Below are 21,541 nucleotides of genomic sequence, written 5' to 3'. Positions count from 1 at the left end.
CATTGAATAGTTTTGGCTTCTTTGTCATACATTAGGTGACCAAAGGTTCACGGGTTTATCTCTGGCCTTTCTATCCTGTTCCATTGATCTATATTTCTGTTTCTGTGACAGTACCATACTGTCTTCATTACTGTAGCTTTGTAGTCTGAAGACAGGGAGGCTGATTCCTCCAGTTCTGTTTTTTTCTCAAGATTGCTTTGGCTATTCAGGGACTTTTGTGTTTCCATACAAACTGTAAAATTTTCTGTTCTAGTTCTGTGAAAAATGCCATTGATAATTTGATAGGGATTGCATTGAATATGTAGATTGCTTTGGGTAGATTTGCATTTTCACAATATTGATTCTTCCAATCAAAGAACATGGTATACCTCTCCATCTGTTTGTGTCATCTTTGATTTCTTTCATCAGTATCTTATAGTTTTCTGAGTACAGGTCATTTGCCTCCTTAGGTAGGTGTATCACTAGGTATTTTATTCTTTTTGATGTGATGGTAAATGGGATTGTTTCCTTAATTTCTCTTTCTGATCTTTCATTGTTAGTGTATAGGAATGTAAGGAATTTCTGTGCATTAATTTTGTATCCTGCAAATTTACCAAATTCACTGATTAACTCTAGTAGTTTTCTGGTGTCATATCTAGGATTTTCTATATATAGGATCATGTCATGTGTAGACAGTGACAGTTTTACTTTTTTGTTTCCAATTTGGATTCCTTCTATTTCTTTTTCTTCTCTGATTGCCATGGCTGGGACTTCAAAACTATATTGAATAAAAGTGGTGAAGGTGGCCATCCTTGTCTGCTTCCTGATCTTAAAGGAAACGCTTTCAGGTTTTCACCATTGAGAATGATGTTTACTGTATGTTTGTCATATGGCCTTTATTATGTTGAGCTAGGTTCCCCCTATGCCCACTTTCTGGAGAGTTTTTATCATAAGCTGGTGTTGAATTTTGCCAAAATCTTTTTCTGCATCTATTCAGATGATCATATGGGGGGGGTTGTTTGTTTTTTTAATATCTTTATTGGAGTATAATTGCTCTACAATATTGTGTTAGTTTCTTCTGTACAACAAAATGAGTCAGCTATGTTTACATATATCCCATATCCCCTCCCTCTTGTGCCTCTCTCCCACTGTCCCTATCCCACCCTTCTACGTCATTACAAAGCATTGAGCTGATATCCCTGTGCTATGCAGCAGCTTCCCACTAGCCATCCATTTTACATTTGGTAGTATATATATGTCAGTGCTACTCTCTCACTTCATCCCAGCCTCCCCTTCCTCACCCAACCCCCGTGTATTCAAGTCCATTCTCCACAACTGTGTCTTTATTCCTGCCCTGCCACTAAGTTCATCAGTACCATTTTGTTTTTAATTTCATATATGTGTGTTAGCATCTAGTATCTGTTTTTCCCTTTCTTACTTACTTCACTCTGTATGACAGACTCTAAGTCCATCCACCTCACTACAAATAACTCAGGTTTTTTTCTTGATATGGCTGAGTACTATTCCATTGTATATATGTACCACATCTTCTTTATCCAATCATCTGTCAATGGACAGTTTAGGTTGCTTCCATGTCCTGGCTATTGTAAATAGCTCTGCAATGAACTCCATACTGTTTTCCATAATGGCTGTATCAATTTACATTCCCACCAACAGTGCAGGTGGGTACCCTTTTCTCCACACCCTCTCCAGCTTTTATTATCTGTAGATATTTTTTTGATGATGGCCATTCTGACCAGTTTGAGGTGATACGTCATTGTGGTTTTGGTTTGCATTTCTCTAATGATTAGATTGTATGGTTTTTATTCTTCAATTTGCTCATGCATCACATTGATAGATTTGCATATGTTGAAGGATCCTTGCATCCCTAGGATAAATCCCACTTGATCATGGTGTCTGATTCTTTCAATGTGCTGTTGGACTTTGCAAGTATTTTGTTGAGGATTTTTGCTTCTATGTTCATTCATGATATTGTCCTTTTATTTTATTGGCATTTCCCATGAGGTTTTGTTATAGCAGTCTATATATATATATGTGTGTGTATATATATATATATATATATATATATACACACACACATACACACACACACACACACACACACACACACACATATATATATATACACACAAATGCTCCTGGCCTCTTAATTTCAAATACAATTTCCATTTCTTTCATTTGTACTCTCCTCTTCTTATGTTTACTGGTTTTGAGATCATATTTGTGTATGGATGATATCCTGCTTTTACTGTATGTTTGCCTTTACCAGTGAGCTTTCCCATTTGTGATTTTCTTGCTTCTCCTTGTGGCCTCTTTTTTTTTTTTCCCCCTGCCTAGGGAAGTTCCTTTAGCATTTGTTGCAAAAACTGGTCTGGTGATGCTGAATTCTATTAGCTTCTATTTTTCTGCAAAGCTTTTGATTTCTCTATCGAATCTGAGTGACAGTCTTGCTGGGTAGAGTATTCTTGGTTGTAGGTTTTTGCCTTTCATCGCTTTAAATATATCATGCCACTCCCTTCTGGCCTGCAGACTTTATTCTGAACAATCAGCTGATAAACTTATGGGGATTCCCTTGTATATTATTTTTTGCTTTTCCCTTGTTGCTTTTAATATTTTTTCTTTGTATTTAAATTTTGTCAGTTTGATTAGTATGTGTCTCCACATGTTCCTCCTTGGCTTTATCCTGTATGGGATTCTTTCTGCACTTTCTGGACTTGGGTGAAATTTCCTTTCCCATGTTAGGGAAATTTTCAACTATAATCTCTTCAAATATTTTTCTCTTTCTCTTCTTCTTCTGGGACCTGTATAATTTGAATGTTGGTGTGTTTAACATTGTCCCAGAAGTATCTGAGACTGTCCTCATTTCTTTTCATTCTTTTTTCTTTATTCTGTTCCATGGCACTGATTTCCATCATTCTATCTTCCAGCTCACTTATCCATTCTTCTGCCTCAGTTATTTGGCTATTGACTCCTTCTAGTGTGTTTTTCATTTCAGTTATTGTATTATTCATCTCTGTTTGTTCTTTAGTTTTTCTAGGTCTTTGTTAAACATTTCTTGTATCTTCTTGATCTGAGCCTCCATTCTTTTTCTGAGATTTTGCATCATTTTTACTATCATTACTCTGAATTCCTTTTCAGGTAGATTGTCTCTCTCTTCTTCATTTAGTTGTTCTTGTAGGCTTTTTTATCTTGATCCTTTGTCTGCAACATATTTCTCTGTCATCTCATTTTGTCTACCTTACTGTGTGTGTGGTCTATTTTCCACAGGCTGCCAGATCATAATTCCTCTTGCTTCTGGTGTCTGTCCTCTAGTGGGTGAGATTGGTCCAGGGCCTGATGTAGGCTTCCTGTTGGGAGAGACAGGTGCCTGCCCTCTGGTGGATGGAGCTGGGTATTGTCTCTCTGGTGGGCAGGGCTGTGTCAAAGTGTATGATTTGGGATGTCTGTGAGCTTAGTATGACATTAGGCAGGCTGTCTGCTGATAGGTGTGTCTGTGTTCCTGTCTTGCTTGTTGTTAGGCCTGAGGCATTCCAACACTGGAGCCCACAGGATGTTGGATAGGGTCAGGCCTTGGTGTTGAAATGGGATCCTCCAGGAGAGCTCACACCAATTAATATTCCCTGGGGCCTCCACTGTCACTCCCCTTGCCCCCACAGTGAGCTACATCCAACCCCTTCCTCCCCAGAAGACCCTCCAAGACTCCTACGTAGGTCTTGACCAGGTTCCTATGGAGGTACTGCTTTGTGCTGGGTCCCAGTGCATGTGCACCCTTGAAGAGTTTCTATTTCCTCCAGCCCTGTGGAGATCCTGCACTCAAGCCCCACTGGCCTTCAAGGCTAAATGCTCTGTGGGTTCTTCCTCCCCATGCCTGACCCACAGACTGTCTTGGAGGGCTATTTTTATGTGGGAATATTCCTGTGTAGCCTGCATGGTTTTATTTTTTTTTTCTTTTCTTTTCTTTTCTTTTTTCTTTTGTGTGTGCAAAGGCTATTTTTAGTATAGATATCTGCTACCTCTTTCCTTAGTGTATACTGGCTGTTATCATCTTGATAGGGGGTTTGACTGGTGTTGTGGTGACCAGAGCCTGCACTGGATATTGAGTGGGGCATTCCCTTTCCTCTGTGGTTGTCACTGCCTTGTCAGGGTTGAGTTCTGATCCCTAGTCGTTGGAGTAGAGGCCCTCAGATCTGTTTCTTAGCTGTGTTTCTGATCTGTGGTGTGAGGTAGGGAGGATTGGAGCACTCCCACTTGGAAAGAAGCCACTGAGTATTCCTCCTCTGGAGGTGTTCACCTGTGGGTATGCTCTGTTTTGTCTCCTTTCACCCATTGTGTGGGCTTACAAAGTACACTGCTGTTGGTACTGCTCTCAGTCCCACCTGGTTATGCCAGCAACTGGCCCTGGTGACTCAGGCATCATTTTCACCAGGCCACTGGCCCAGATCCACTGAGGTCAGGTCCCAGGACTGCAGTAATTGTGTACCTGCACCCACTATGTGAGATATGGAGGCAGCTCAGACTCTGGCCTGGCTAAACCCCAGCATGTACGTGCCCATAAAACCCACAGCTGCTAAAGCCAGACCTGTCTCAATTTCAGGAACACTTGTCCGCTGGGATGTTCCCAGGTGCTGAATTTAGGAAGCCATAAGAGGGAGTGTAATGCCATGATTTGCACAGCCATGAGGCGAGATTTCAGCTCTTCTTCCTTAGTTGCATGTTCCCTGGAACTCAGCTGTGGTTTCAGCCCCATCTCTGCATGTGCACCCACTGACGTCTGCTCCCAAGGCTGCTGGAGCACATGAGCTTGTCAGGCAGGAGGATGTAGAGGCGGCAATCAGGGCAGGCAGACTGCCCAGATGAGAGGGTGCTGGGTGACTATGGGATGTGCGAGCCTGTCAGACAGGAGGTAGTCAAGGTGGCAAGCTGGGCAAATGGACCACCCACACGGGAGAGTGCTGAGGTGATGATGGCTGGGGGCATGTGAGCCACTCTGGCAGGAACCCTTCCTAGTGCCTATGGAGGCAGGGGCCAGTGCATGAGGAGAGAGGCTGCAATGGTGGCCCCGCCCTTTGTGCATCACTCAACCATGACACTTTTCTTCTATGGTGGTCTAGGCTTCCTCCAGGAGTATTCCTTGTTTTGGAGCTCCTCAATCCTATCCCCTTGAGCTGTCTCCTCACAGCCGACATCATTCCCCTTCCTGGGTGTGCTCTTCAAACCCCACATTCCAACATTCAGCCCCCGTGTGCATCAGTGGTCACCAGTGGCTGGGACATGCAGAGCTGTGGCCAGACCATTTGTGTAGGCCTCACTCTCTCCTGCCTGCCACAGACTGGTTGCTGCACTATTCTCTGAGCCACCAAATTTCTCCTTCTGCCCCAGCTTCTCTCCCCACTGCTTCCCCAGATGCGGGAACCTCTTCTCACCTTCAGCTCTCCCCACCCCCCCCATCCCCGCCCAGGGTCACAGGTCATGTCCCACTTCATCTGCTCTTCCTTCTCCCTTCTTTCTTTCGTCCTACCTGGTTACGTGGGCATCTTTCTTGTCCTTTCACGTGCCTGAGGTCCTCTGCTAGTGTTTATCAGGTGCTCTGTGAGAATTGTTCCATTTGTAGATGTATTCTTGATGCATTTGTGGGGAGATATGAACCCCACATCTTCCTACTCCTCCGTCTTCTTGACTGACTAATCAGTAGTTTGAGTTTTAAAAGGCCACATTTTCCCCTTTTTTAACCTTGGTTTCAGGTTCTACCTAATTTAGCTAATTAGGCTCAGTCTCACGTCATTGTGGTCTGTATTTACGTTTCTGATTTGTACCAATTTGCGAGACAAAGAGAGTTGCTTTTAATTCCCCAAAGAACTGGCCTGTCACCTAAATAATATTAAAAGATTGATTTGCCCAACTACATTTTCTTTAATTTGCTTTTCTGTATCAGTGAGAAGATTTCCAACTAGACTGAAATTTCAGAATTCTATAGTCTAGAACTTTATGGTTTAATTTATCATACCTTCAAAACTTGCATAAGGCATTCAACAAAGACCCTCTTTTTGAGTGCACAGGTTAGACCCAGAGTAAAGTCTCCATTATTTATTTTTATTATCCTTTAAATATTAGCGCTCAGTTTTTTTCTTTATATTGTATAGGCTCAGGTAATTCCCTGGTTTCCTTTAGCATGTTTAATTAATATTTCCTTCATACGCCATCTTATAATATCAAGCAGGGGAAGAATTCCCCAGTGAAACATGTCTATTCCACACAATATAATTAGGCAAAAGAGAGGTAATTATCTTATACAATGCCCATTTAAACATACCAATTTTTATAAACTTTCATCTCAATTCAATCAATTTTGTACCTTTGACTTTAGTTTCCATTAGCATCCAATCAAGTCTTGGTCTTACAGGAGTTCTAAAATCTTTCCTTTCTTGTGTCCCCCAACCATTTTATCTGTTTTGTAGGAAAGACTCTGGGGTCCCCAGAGAGTGGTTTAGCCAAGGGACTCAGGCACTTTTGTCAATCTTTTAAGTTGATTAATTGGTCTAACTTTTGCCCCAAGTAATTGTTGGTCAGGTACCTCAGTGTAATTTTACATGTATAAAATTTATATATAATAAAATATACATATTTTAAACTGGAGTAAATAGGGCAGACTTGTTTGGGTCTGACCCTTTAATGTTGAGCACAGGTAGGAGATCTCTTTGGCCCATCCAATTTTAGGTAGTGTTGTATCTAATCTTTGATTTATCTCATTAATGTCTGTTTTATTTATCACACTTTAAAATAACCATCTAAAGATTTCTTATTCATTTAGGAGAAGTCCCTTTAAAATTTCCACCTTGTTGGGAAAAAGTTTCTAGACTGTTCCTTCAGTTTTTTTCCCTGTTACTTAACCTAATTAACAATAATTATTCTAATGTTTTTATTAGCATCTGTAAGACCCATTGAGGGGAAGCAGAGACCACAAATAAGGTTTCTCAAACCAATTTTTTGGGTTTGTTTGAAACTAAAGGAGTTTTTAGGTTAACCATTATATGTCTAATTTCCAACATTTTTCCCCCCATATGAGCCAATAAAACAGCTGTTTATAATGAGAGCTCTCTAAAATTTTACCAATTTAGAAGCTTCTCCAATTTGAAGGATCCATTATCTGGCCATAAATGAGGTATACCTTAATAGTGACTCAAACCAATAAGACGCAAGAGGCTTCCCCACAAAAGAGTGTAAAGGATGCTGTCTAAATAAGATCCAGAAAATTTACTCCCAAAAGTAGTTTAAGAAAGTAATGATCTTTGTAGTACAGGCTGACACAATGAAGGTTAAGATGGCAAAAAGCCCCTGAGAGTTGGTACAGTCAGACAAAAAACTCAGAATCCCAGTGTATTTGACTGGCTACAAAATGTACACCATATAAGTACTTCTGGATGGTAGTGACCAAGTTCTCAAAACATACACACACACACACAACACACACACACACACTGAAGAATATCAGATAGAACACTTACATTTCAAAGACACAGGAAGAGAAATGCAAGTTTCCCCTAGAAAGCCTTTTATTTTTTTGAAGTCAGAATTCTGAAAAGATGTTTTTATCAAGCCAGCTTTTTCTAACTTAACTGCATATGCAATAAAAGAGGCTTATCTTAGTCATTTTTAGGGCAAGATTTTCTTTAAGTCCCAAGTAAGTAAGCACTTGTAAATGTAAATTTTGTATGTACATAAACCTGGCCAGGGTATCAGTTGGAGGCTGGAAATCTGTTGTTCCTTTTTCTTTTGTATTGAAAGCTAAGTTCCCCATTCTGAGTTCAATTTGTGAAGATCACTTTTATTTTGACAAACTCTATTAAAGTAGCGAATTCAAGTAAGACAAGTTAGTCTTCCACCTAATTACCCAGTCCAAATTTTACTCAGTGTCTTTCACCTGAGCAGTCTTCCCAGTCTTTCAACTGAAGATAAACCAGTGTCTAAACTGAGCAAGATCTTCCCAGTGTCAAGTGAGGCTAATCCACTTGAGCAAAAGTCTTCCCAGTGTTTTTCTACAGAGGATAAGCTCTCAGTGTTTAAACTGAGTAAAAATCTTCCCAGTGTCTTTCACTGAGGATGACCCAGGTACTTCTTCTTGAAACCAACTTTCAAGGATAACCTACTACTCGAGAAGGGTTTAACGCCACTGAATAAAACTTAGGATCATCAACCAAAACAGGAGATCCAAGAACCAAGAGAGACTCGCCCAAATTCGTCTGGACTCTCTGAGAAAGTGGACAGGCCCAAGAAGCCTCTACTGGTGCCAAGACTCTGGATCCTCATAGAGTTCAGGCAAAGAAAAGTCTGCTCTGTGCCCCTTCATTGGTTGCCAAGACTGCTGACTGAAAAATATGCACAACCCAAAAGGAGAATTATGTTTTATTTGGCAGATTTTCTGAGGACTTAAGCCCAGAACACAGCCTGTCAGATCACTCTGAGGAACTAGCTCAGAAGACCTAAGGGAGGAGTCAACAAAAACCAGGTAGTCAGAACATCAAAAGATTACTATTAATTAAAGGAAACTAGACATCTCAAGTTAAGGACTTTAGCACGTTTCTATGTATGAGAAGATGAAAGAATCTGGGCTTCTTGAAATCATTCCTTTGATGTGCCCCTTAACTCTAGAATCAGTACCCTGTTTTTCTCCATCCCGAATCCCCTCAAGGTGCACAGTTGAGGGTTCCTGCTTTGATGTCTGACTTGATGGCTGCAACATCCTTTGTCTACTGATATGGCAGGGAACATTTTTCATCCACAGGTAAGAAATTGAGGAGAAAATTAACATAATTCATGATATAAAACCATTATAATATTAAAAATTCCCAAATGTCAAACAAACATAAGTACCTTTGACCTGTAAAATGGAAGATGCCATAGAAGGGAAAAAAAGAAACAATAAAGAAAATGTAGAAAATAAAGCATAAAATAAGATGGCAGAAATCAATAACAGTAAAACAACAATTAAATAAATCAAGGTAAATGTTATCATAAGATTTTTAAATTTCAAAAAAAAAACCCATCAAACAAAACATATTGAAAATAAAGTAATAGGGAAAATTTAGAGAGCAAATATGAATACAAAGAAGACCTGTTAGGTAGTTAGTCAGACATTAGCAGCAAGGAGGTGACAGTGGTGAGAAAGACAAGAAGAAGAAATTAAGTCACACCCAGCCATCTGGGGACTCTCCCTTGACTCCACCCAGAATGAGTGAAACTATGGTCGTGTGGTGGGCAGCTTATCCTGATAAAGAGAGGCACAGTAACACGAGGGGACTTCTCCAGGCTGTGCATGCCCAGACCAGAGAGGCGTATAACCTATAGTAAATCCAAACTCATTATACCATAATTACAGTAAATTACATGTGGTTTTGCCCCTCCCCCCACCCAGTAGGAATTTCTTGGGGATTCAAGGATGAGAGCATGCACAGCAGAAAACTTGTTACATAGCTCAGAACTGTCAATCAAATAATGATCCCTTGTCACTCACCCCCACCTCCCTGCAAAATGCTCCTTAAAAGCGCTCTTAAGCCTTTATAGGAATGCTGCTTTCAATTCGCAGAAACAGCACCCCCACCCCCACCCCCGAGAGTGTACTTTTGCTTCGATATACTTTGCTTTGGACTTGCTTCACTTCACTGAAATAGCCTGTTCTCAGAAACAGCCTGCTCTTTCTCTCTCCTTCTCTCTCTCCCTCTCTGAGAGTGTACCTATGCTTAAATAAACTTTGCTTTGTGCTTAAGTTTAACATGGTAGTTTGCGATCCTTTACTTACTATCATGGAACCAAGATAGCTGGTCCAGGCCTTCCACTGACCTCCTCAGTTGAAGCTATTTTGTTACAAAGCATGTCCACCCGGTGACAGACCTAAATCTAAATTTTGGTAAAAGGTTGAATTAAGGTAAGAATATCATATGGGAGGAAAGATTGTAAGAAAAATAGTAGATGTAGAAGATATGTTTGTGAAAGTGCACATTCATGGCAATATAGCCAAATAAACTCACATGCCCACGTTCCTACTAAAACTGTATAAAATTATGACCAACAAGCAGAGAATACACATTATTTTAAAGCCCTCATGGGGCATTAAGACAAATTTACCATGCGAATCCTTCAGTGAATCTTTTGTTACTGCTAAAGGATAGAAGGTGGTGTCATAAGGGAATTTTGTGTAAGACTCAAAGTTCCCTTTCTATATGGTTCAGGCTGGACTTGAAGCTTCAGGGGCCTGGGAGAATGGGGCAGGGAAGGCAAGGCACACTCAGAAAAGAGAATACATACATAACACACTAGGGTTATATGAAGAGGCTGCTCAAGACCTGGCTTAGCCCCAAGGGTTTGACCCCATAGTCCTACTCTTCACCCTACAGCCCTTTAGGATCAGGACCTTGGCTCACCCTAACCCATTCCTAGCTTCTGGGTATAGTATGAGTGCACATGTCTGAATGTTCATGTTCTCTCAAAATTTACATGTTGAAATCCTAACTCTTAAAGATAGGAGGCAGGGTCATGCAAAAGTGCTTATGAGCTTTCATGAATGGGCTTAGTGCCTTATAAAAGAGACTCCAGAGATATCTCTAGCCTCCTCCCATCATATGAGGATACAGAGAGAAGGCTCCAGCTGTGAACCAGGAAGAGAGCTCTCACTACGAGGTGACCATGCTGGTGACTTGATCTTGGGCTTCCCAGCCTCCAGAACTGTGATAATAAATGTCTGTTGTTTTTAATCTACCCAGTCTATCGTATATTGTTATAGCAGCCCTAATGGATTAAGACCACATATTTCAAAATTTATCTGGAGACTGGGGACTGTCTTATCGTTGCAAACTAAGAAATTGGGTTGAGACAACATATGAAAGATTTTTTTAAGTAGAAAATTATGGATTATTGGATTTGAAAGTACTAGATTGGTTAAGGAAAATGAGTATGTGTGTATGTGCGTGTTTGCAGTGTGTCCCCAAAGTTTTTGTGCAGTTTAAAGATTTACTAACTCCAGAATTATAAACGCTACAAACTTACAAAAATATCATTTGAAGGTTTAACTGTTACCAGATGCAAGTCTGTGTGCCTGATGCACAGTGAGGCTAAATACTGAAACATCAGAGTTTGGAGCAGAGAAAGGTTTACACAGTGCCATGCTAGAAGACATGTGGCTCATGCCCAGGAAAAAACCCAAACTTCCTGAAGGCTTTCAGCAAAGCCTTTTTAAAAGCAAGGTGAGGGAGGGGCATGGCTAATTGTTGCAAATATCTTGGTGTTGGATCCTTTGTTCTAGCAGCTGGCTAGATGGGTCAGATCCTGGTCAGGTCACATGTTCCTGTAAACCTCCAACAAAACAATTATTATTCTCTGTTCCACAAATTTTAATCTCCATGAATGGGCTCTTAAAAGTCAGAGCCTTAGAAATAGGCTAACCTGTATATTTCAGGCTATAGGCAACATTGTTTTACAAAAAGTGCAGAGCCAGCCTGGGTCACAAGGATGGACAGAGTTAGCGTGGGCAACAAAGCATAAAGATTAAAGTAAAAAAGATCTAATGTGGAGTCAGATTTGTTCTTCCCTATTACATAACTATTTATAATTCTTTCATACTTATGAATTTTGAAAAATAAATTATTTTAATTTTTGTATGTAGTTCCCTCTGATAGAAAATGAGGCAAAACATACACTATTCAAAATTCACAAAACTAAATAAGTGTAAAAGAAATTCAAGTTCTATCCCTGGGTTTATACAAGACACAAAAATGATGTGGGAAAGTTGGAGCTGAGGACAAAGGAAATCCTGAGTGTAAAAATTTCTGTGAAATAGCCAATCTTCCAGGGTCAACTTAAGATTTTCAAGAGTTATAAAATTGGTGGGCCTCAAGTAAAGATCTCTAATGGATGAAGCAACCAGGTTCCAGATGGAATGAATAGAAAATTGGCTAAGTTCTCTCTGACAGAATGAGAGTAGTTGGAAGGAGGGATCTGGAAGCCCCAGGAGGGTGCAGGTGTCTGTGGGGTTGGATGGGAAGGAGGGGCAATGATTCAGCCTATTTCTCTTATTGCTCCCTCCCCCACACTCAGGAGCTCTTTGTGACAAGGCCACAGCTCTGTGATGCAGGCCTGGGTTTCTGCCATCAAGTGAACTCCCAGTGCTCTGTTGCCTGAGGGTAGCAATGCAATTCAGAAGATGGAGAATCTCTTTTCTTTGAAAAACATTGTTGCTATCTGGCTGAGATCCAGCCGGACTGCCTGGGTGATTGATATCATCCTTGCTGTTCCTGTGTGGACTGGGGCTTTACCTAATGTTACTCCCCTGCTTCCAGAGTAATCCATTTTTAGCACCACCTAGGAAACATAGAAACATCAGGAAGGTAAGAAACCTTTGGCTTAATCCCAGCAGAGATTATCTCTTTTTTACTTATTCTTATTTCCACTTTTCTAAACCATCTAGAGAGACTCCTGAGATGGGAACTCTCAGAAAAGTGTAGAACATCATCCTTCTAGGGAAAAGGCAGGTCAGAGAGGGGTTAGAGTGGGCATGAGGAGTTCTAGCCCAAGATCTTAGACCAGGAGTTCAGGTATGGTAGAGGGTTCCAGGGCAAGTCCCAAATGTAGTGACTAATGGTCAAGGACTGGATTACTAAGAGTTCAGTCTCTGCAGGAAGGCTGATCCCTGAGCCCTGGTTCACCAGCCACCTTCCCACAGCGGGTGTCTCAAGTGAGACCTTCCTCTGTTTTGGGGCTGGTCTAAAGGCAATGCTGAGCCCCTGAGAGCCTGAGAGAAGAGGCTGGAGTGGAGGTCTGGCCTTGGGAAGCAGAATCCTATCTGACAAAGCTCATGTGAGCATTTAAGTCTGAGAATGTGTGTGTTTCTTGATCAGAGGAACAGTGACAGAAGAAATCTATGGTGATTAAAACTTAAAAAATCCTTTGCACTCTTCAAAGAAGAAAAACTGAAAATATTGTTATCCACTTTAAAAATAAGTAAAAGGCAAAAAAAACCCACAGAGTTTTAGTTAAATGTAGAAAGTCATGTTGTTCATGAACACAGCTTGCCTAGATAGAGGACAGTGAGAGTTGGGTGTTAGCCCCTCATTTTTTCTTATCTCTCAGCATCAAGTAGAGCTGAAGTGGAGGAGCAGGAGTAGGAAGAAAAGTAGATCTTTGAAAGCTAAGCCTTTGCCATTCAGTCCTGCATGCCCCCGATAGTTAGCTTCCATCTCTCCTAATCCTGAGGGCCCAGCTTCACGGTCTCTGAGGATGCCAGTGGCAGAGCTTATTCTTCAGGAAACAGAGCCTTGGGGAGGCTCCTTGGAAGGAGATCAGAACCTAGATACTTCCCAGAAATTTGTGCTTAGAATGAAGCCATAAGGACCTAGAAATGCGGTGTGTGGACTGTGGTGGGCCATTGGTGTCTGGGTTGGGAAGTGGGACCTCCAAGTCCAACTGTGGACAAGTTGTTTAACTTTGCTCAGATTCCTCTGTGTGATGACCACTGACCTTTCTCCCCTACAGGACAGTTGTAAGGGCTACAGGGGTTAATTAACATGGAAGCACTTTGCAAAGGACAAACCCTTTTCAAGTGATCCTTACCATCACTGTCAGGGACATGTGGCCTTGGACACTGACACTTGGGCTCCAGAGTCTAATCCTCCAAAGATTTCCCTTAAAGGGCCATTGCACTCAGCCTCCTGAAAGACTCTTAAGCCTCTGCCTTCACCACCATGACCCAGTATCCTGATTTCCAGCTTGCAGAGATTGCCTGGAAGAACTGGAGGGGACTCACAACCTGGTTTCACTTCTGCAAAGGTAAAGAATCTTTCCCCTTCTCTCCTGGGTCATCCTTCCTCCCAGAGCCTATAATGTGACCCCAGTCATGGGAGGGGGAGCCATGGGAGGGCGTGGCTAAAGCCCTAGGGTGAGGGAGAGCAGGAGCATTATGAAGTCAGTGTGGGGGCAGAGGAGGGTTCTTGGGCTGCAGGTGCCCACCCCTGCCTGTCCTGTCCAGCCCTCCTGGCCCCATCTGCTCTCCTACAGCTGCCTGGGAAGGCTTCCTGGCAAGGGCAACTCTCATCAGCTCTCATGTCAAGACCCTCCTGGTGAGATGTGCAGAGCAGTGCCTGCTGGAGCCCACCAGCCATGCAGGGAGCCTGTGGAAGATACTGCTCCTGCCACATCCCTACTGGTTCCTCTTACCAAGTGCCGTCTACATCTGGCCTCTTCCATTTCTCCAGGCCCAACGACCTCCTCAGTTTCTGTTCATTCACATACATCCCTGAGTGCCTCTCAGTCACCAGAGCCTTTTCTTCCACTGGATAGCCTTTCACCCCTGCCACTTGCTCTTTCCTCTCCCACATCATGTCCGCCTGATTCATAGGCTTGCCCTCTGACAGCTTCCTCTGCCTTACCACCACCAGACTCAATTCTGATTCTTACTTAGTGTGACTCTTCAATGGTACTACCACTGAGCACTGTCCCACAGAGGATGTCTCCACATACTCCTTGGTCATCTTCCATCATCCTAGCCATCTCAGGCTTTGGTCACTCAAGCTGTCCCATTTCAGCCCTGTCCTGGTGGCAGGCAGCTACCAAATCTTTGTGCCTATCAACCTCATCACAGTGTAAGCCCCCAAAAAAGCACCTTTCCCACAACCCACCAGAGGCCTCATTCTGTGTAGGCCCCACAGACAGGTAGAGATGAGTACCCCTCCTTTGCTCAACTCTGATGACCAGAACCTCCTGGAGATACAAGTCACAAAGAGAGTTGAGATCAAGATTCGGAAGGAAAAAGAAAACAATGGATCACATCTAAAACAAATGAGCCCAAACTGCCACCTGAATTCTTTGGGGAATATGCTGAAATCACTAGGTACTGAGCAGAACACTACAACCCCCAACTTTTCTGGAGCATAAAAGACAAACCAGAGCAGCTGCCTTGTCTTCAGCAGTTCTCATATCCCAAGGTCTTGGGGGACCATCTACAGCAGAAATATAACCAGTTTTTCTGGGGTCTCCTTTCTCTGCACAGTGAATCCTTGGTAGCTACTGCCTGGATCTCTGAGAGCTCTTCGGCACCACAGTCTCCTTCTTTCTTATTCAATGGAATTTCAAATGCCTGCCCAGTTCAAATGTCAGCTAAAATATCTCCACTGCTTTTCCAGTTCCAGCCCCTGTCCCATCTAGAGTTCCAATCTCGACCCTTTATTCCAACAATACCTCAATTCCAGCCTCCACTTCTGGCTCAGGTCCAAGCCCAGGCACATCTCAAATCCTCTTTCCCAATCCTACCACCTTCTTCTCTACCCCAGATTAGGGCCTGTGGAGTACCTTGCCCTACAGCCCAGAATAAGGTACAATTTCTTACCCCAACTGGGATTCAACATTCAGAATGGTCCTTGTTGCAGAAGCAACTAGAAAATGGGTGGGCTTTATCTTCTGTAGTCAAAAGATCTCAGGAACTCTTTAGTGTCTTCACTTCCAACATTCCTGAGGACAGCTGGGCTGCCTCCATCCTTCCTGAGAATTTTCCAATCAGTCCTGAGCTCCAAAAGCAACTGGAAGAACATTTCCAAAAGTGGCTCATCCAACACCGGTGGGAGCTGCCACAAAGGATCCAAGAGCCTTTAGAGATAAGGCAGCTTCAGGGAGAATTACCAGGGACATGCCAGGCAAAGGACAAGCATGGACCCTCACAGCCTTCTTTGTTTACAGGTGAAAGCAACAAGGATGCACAGAAGGTGGGGTTCCAGCTAAGTCAGGAACTGGGCAAGGGCCTGGGCCATATTCTGGGGAAGTTCCCAAAAGATCTCTCCAGAAGCCCAGAAAGCTCCCTAGTGAAGTTTAAGGGGGTGAACTCTGAGGAGTCAAAAAGTGACTTGAGGCTCTTGAGGAGTGACTCAGGAATTGATTTACTAAGGAGCTTAGACAAGAATCTAGAAAACATTTTGAAAGGCCATTTGGGCAAAAAGTTGGGGCAGATCAATGAGGGTTTGATTCCTGTGAATGTGTGTCAATCCTGCCTTGCTCTCGAGCATGCTTCTCCCAAGTCCGATATTCACATGGAAACCAGAAATCTTGAAGGGTTGGGAACCCTGTATGAACACCTCCTGTAGGGTTTCCTTCCTTGATCCAGACACTCGAGAGGTGCTGGAAGCACATATTATAAGGTTTTTGGTAAAGCACAGGTGGACCCTACCCCTCAAGGTCCTCAAGCCCCTAAATCTAAGTAGAAAAAGTTTCAACCCTCCACCATTCTGCAGTTTGCCTTTTCCCCTTCAGCCACCTGTGTATCTGTGTCCCACTCAACAGTCAAGTTTGCTGAGTTCCTGGGAAAACCTCCTCAGGCTAATTCAGGAGAGAAGGTGATAACAGGAGAGTCAGTTCCTACCTTGATGAGGCCTCTCCTTGTCCCCTCACCTGTGTGTAAGGAAATCCAGAGTGCCCTGGGAGGGATTCCATCTGGTGACTACCATGGGCCCTCAAAGGCTTCTCTGACTGGACAGAGGGCAGGCCACCTTCTCCATTCCTCACACTCAGCCTTGTGGGCAGAACCTGGAAGAGTGAGACTGTGGAATGGGTCAAGAGGGACAGCCTAGAGCCAGGTCCAAGTTCAGAAATGGTCAGGAATGAGCCAAGAGAGGAAAATGGTGGCCAGGCCTCACGAGACCCCTGCCATAGGGTAACAGTGATGGAGGTGAACTTAGGATCCCAATCTTTGAGAGGTGAAGAGGCCAGGGAGGCTGTGGAGGCCAAGGAGTCCCCTGCTCTTCAACCACAGTCTAGTGTTATCTTGGAAACCAAAGTGTTGACAAAATCCCAAACCACATATGTACATATGAGGAGTTTAGAGGTGCCAGGGACCAGTTAAAATTTCCTACTACCTAGAATGTCTGTTTTCCAACATCCAGGTGAGCCATACCTTAACATGGAGGTTGCTAGTGAGTTTAAGTCCAAAGTAAATGTACAGTCAGACAACCAGCTTCAGGACTTTCTCAAACACATGTTCCTTGCTGCAGACAACTTGGCTTCTCAGGTGCCTCAGTGCCATCCCCAGAGAGTCCCCACCAGAGACAGGTTAGCTTCCCAGGAGCCAAGTGGCCTTATGGAAGCCCAAAGGAGCAACCTAGGGCAGCAGGAGCCCAAAACTTCAGGACTCATGGAAGAGCCAGAGCAAGATGATTGCCCCTACTTACAAAAGAGAGGACTGTAGGAAGCATAAACCAGGAGAGCATGAAGAAGGGTTTAAAGAATTAGGGACCTCTCAAGCTGGAAGTATGAGCTGCCCTGCCCAGGTCAGGGGAATAACAGACTCTGTTGGGAGCAAATGTCTCCAGTTCATGCCAGAGAAGAAACATAGCCCTCCAGAAAGCCTCTTCAGAAAAAGGATGAGGCTATTTTTATAGTGGATTTTCCCCAATAAAAAGTCAATGGTCGAGATGCTCTGCAAAAATTCAAGCCCATATCAGCCACTGCCCAGAGTCACAGATCAGTCAAAAGCAGATCAATCTTGAAGAGTGAGACTGCTGAGGGTCAGGCACTCATGACAGCTGTTGGACAGATCCTAGAAGAAAAAATAGCAATTCACCATGGACTTCATGCCACAAAGTTAAATGAATACAAACAGGAATTCCAAGCCCCAGTATGTGGGTGTTTCTGCTACCATAGGCTTACCTCCTACCCAGAGCAAGGGAGAATGATGAGTTATATAGCCTGCAGTCATTAAGCCACCTCCAAGGGCCAGAGTTGTTCTATTAGGGAAAGGGAAGTCAGACACCAACATAGTTTGAAAAGTGTAAGATTCGACAATGAGCAGCTGGGCCTAAGGTGCCTCCCATCCTCGCCCTCCAAGAAGAGTTTGTTTCCAGTTAGTACCTGTCAGTATGGGCCAATGATTCCAGGTACCCCAGCCCGCCATCAACACTGTCCAAGGCATTGTCATCTTTGGGGAGGTGTCTTGCCTGGTCAACAGTAAAATCCTTCTTTAGTCTTCCCTTTAGTAGGAAAACATGTCTCCAAGTAAAAATTCAGTCCATGTAGAGAAAATGGTTTTCTCATTAGCACATCAAACATATTTAATGTTCCCCGATACATATATATGTATATTTTTTTTCTTTCTTTCTCATAAGAGCGTAGTGCAATGGCTGCTGTCTGTGCTGTGCACTTTGTCTTCTAGAAGGGAGGGGCATGGAGGGAGGTTGACAGCAGCATCACAAGCTTGCTCCTTGTCTCGTGTCCCTTCATTGCACCTTATAATACTGTCATTACACAAACCAAAGCTACTCTAACAATGAGATGGGAAAAACCTATGAAGCCCACACCCAAGGATCTGGTTCAACCAGTCTTTCTCCTTCTGCTCTGCTACTTTGAACTTTATGCAACTGTAGTGGATAGGTTTACACGATAGGGCCGGACATTCCAATTCAGGCTCCAGGAAACGTCAGAGCCAAGTGGATGGAAGTTTCGGGGGAATAGAGTATGGGCTCTGAGTTCAGAAGCAGGAGAAATCTTGCCCCTGGATCTCTTGGTAGGCAATATACAACATCTGCTCTTAAGAGCTGCTTCTCTCTCTGATGAAGGCTGGGATTGAGATATGCCCTATGAACCCCTTTTACCTTAGCCATAAAAAAATGTACAGCATCACCCTCCCTCACCTCTGTTTTTCCTACACTTTAGAGCAGCAGCAGGGATGGCATTTCCAGTTCTGTGTGTGTAGGTGGGGGCCGTATCAGGGAGGCTGCTGAGGGCTGTGTTGAGCCCAGTCCCATATAAATGAATGGCTATGTTCATGGGTCACCTACCTTCCACTCTATGTTAACCCCAGAGAAGGAGTTTTGGATGAATGGAATAGGGGTGTGACTGTGTGTAGTAACTATCTGATGGCCAAACACTGTGAATTTAGGGTGGGATGTAGGTGTAGAAAAAACATTGGATCCAAGGAAGGAGGCAAAATGGTACCATATTCCCATAAACGTGCAGTGAAAGAGCAGCCCCCTGACATACAACCACCATCTAAAGGCCTAAAGGGGAGGAAAAGTTAAGGGTCCAGTAGTTCATCATGGCCCCACCCCAGGGTCTCTATCCTATTCCAACTCTAAGATCACAGACCTAGAGAAACCACCTTTAGGTCAAAACAGAAGGTCAAACTTATAGAAGTAAAGCAAATCAAGGAAGGTTAATCTCTTAATACTATATTTAATAAGCTTACACATCATCACCTCTTGACTTTTAGAAAGGATAACTTAGCAATAGGTGTAAAAGCCAGGACTAGGGAACGTGGGATGTGACTCCTAGTCTGGTGACCTTCACATAAACACATGGCCCAAGGACTGCTCCAGGGGAGAGGTGGGGACTGGCTTGTGATTGTGTAGTAAGCCTTGCCTGTCTCCCAGTCTTTGATCACCCCAGAGCCTGGCAGGTGAAGAAGCAATCAGACAGGATTTGTGGTGGTGTGGAGGTGACCTGTGCAAAATGGATGGGGCAGGGTGCAATCCAGGAGTGTTCCACTGATCTGCTTCTAGCACAGCTTTTCTTGTCTCCTGACTCCCATCCACATGGAAAAGCAGGGAGATGAGGAAGAATTTCTCTAGAGTGATTTGGCACTTTCTGCCATGTGCAGGGCGCATGGTGGACACAGCTCCAGGTGGTGTCTTTCCCATTGTGGAGATTTCTGTTCCAGCTGATGACCCTGATCCAGATGACAACAGAAATGGACTCCATCCCCCATACCAGTCAGGCCCCTCAACATGTGGAAATGCTGGGACCGGGGGTGGAGGGGGCAGAGTGAGCACAGGACTGCTCACACCCCTGGTTTCTCCCTGGAGCCAGGCCCTACCTCTGGGCCCCAATTCCCAAGGCAGCCTCCAGAATGGGCAGAGCAGTGAGAGTGGAGCCAAGACTTGTGGGAGACGTCGGTACCCAGAGGAAAGAGTTGACAGGGCTGTGACCTGAGCCTGGCTGCTGCTGGGTCCTCTCAGGGACACCCAGAAGTGAGTTCTGGGAATATGGGGAAGTTGGACTTGGACTCCCCTGGCTCCTGCTGGGAGAAGTGCCACAGACAGGTGATGCTGATGGAACAGCAAGAAAACAGAAAGAGCAAGTCCCTTTGCACTTCTCTTGCTGCTCCGTCTTCCATAAGGTACAGTAAGACAAGAAATAGAGAGACCAAAAGAAAAAAGAAATGGAGAGACCCAGAGACAATACACAAAGACTTCACAGACACACCTCTAAAGAGAGACTTCTCACACAAACACCTTTCTCAGAGATCACATACTGAGACCTCACACAGGGAGGGACCTCATGTTGCCTCACAGACCCTCAGACAGAAACCTAGCACAGATTTAACAGATTTCCCAGAGATACCTTCCAAAGGGACCTCATACAGAGACTTCACACAGAGATCTCACCCAGAGACAACATAGAGACTTGGCACAAAGACCTCACAGAGACCTCACATCTATTCTTCAGTATCCATTGACAAGTCTTTCTTAGTGAATATGAAACCACTTAGCAAACTGGCAGCATGATAAATATATTATCAGTTGTGCCCCTCTGATATCCACCAGACACTCATTGTCAGCATTATTCTAAATGGGGAAATGTTTGAGAAGTTTTGTTCTTTTGTAAGGTCATTGTCTCTGAACAAAAGAATTATACATTCTACATGTAGATTTGCAAATTTCATTCTTAGGTGTTCATTAGCTTGAAAATCACAAATTATATTTTTTAGAAGAATGAAGAAAATAATGTTTATTTCTTAGAAATGCATGTAGTACTCTATTTTTTTATTTTTAAAAATTTTTATTGGAGTATAATTGATTTACAAATTTGTGTTAGTTTCAGGTGTACAGCAAAGTGAGCCAGTTATACATATACATATATCCACTTTTTTAAAAGATTCTTTTCCCATATAGGGCATTACAGAGTATTGAGTAGAGTTCCCCATGCTATACTGTAGGTTATTATTAATTATCTATTTTATATATAGTAGTGTGTATATGTCAATCCCAATCTCCCAATTTATCCCTCCCCCCCCCTTATCCCCTGGTAACCATAAGTTTTCATTTGTACCCTTTTTTTAGGAGAATCACAAATTTTAAACACAACTAAAACACTGTCAGTCTCCAGTGAGAGAAAATATTCGTCCAGTTTTAGTTATCATCCAGTCAAATGGTATCTGGCACATTTTTTACTTTATTGGGGACAAAGCTTAAACTTGAGACAGCTTTACTTGTTTCCTTTGGAAACATAAGAAAAACCTGCAGAGATCAGGTTGGAAGATGGCGGAAGAGTAAGACGTGGAGATCGCCTTCCTCCTCACGGATACACCAGAAATACATCTACACGTGGAACAACTCCGACAGAACACCTACTGAAGGCTGGCAGAAGACCTCAGAGCTCCCAAAAGGCAAGAAACTCCCCACGTACCTGGGTAGGGCAAAAGAAAAAACAGAGACAAAAGAATAAGGACGGCACCTGCACCAGTGGGAGGGAGCTGTGAAGGAGGAAAAGTTTCCACACACTAGGAAGCCCCTCCGCGGGC

The 21,541-nt window shown here is 43.3% G+C and overlaps 1 protein-coding gene across 1 annotated transcript; it reads left to right on the top strand.

Annotated features, from left to right (window-relative positions):
- Positions 1–12,190: 12,190 nt before the first annotated feature.
- On the top strand, positions 12,191–19,950 carry LOC116755040 (spermatogenesis-associated protein 31A6-like). Its single transcript, XM_032633898.1, is given in 11 exon segments — positions 12,191–12,280; positions 12,282–12,374; positions 13,117–13,211; positions 14,041–14,577; positions 14,682–14,899; positions 14,902–16,078; positions 16,080–16,315; positions 16,911–17,148; positions 17,150–17,274; positions 17,427–17,900; positions 19,619–19,950. Coding segments are annotated over 11 exon segments (3,615 nt in total).
- Positions 19,951–21,541: the final 1,591 nt, after the last annotated feature.

Source organism: Phocoena sinus, chromosome 6 (genome assembly GCF_008692025.1).
Source record: "Phocoena sinus isolate mPhoSin1 chromosome 6, mPhoSin1.pri, whole genome shotgun sequence".
NCBI lineage: Eukaryota > Metazoa > Chordata > Mammalia > Artiodactyla > Phocoenidae > Phocoena > Phocoena sinus.
This window is presented reverse-complemented; position numbering and strand designations above follow the sequence as displayed.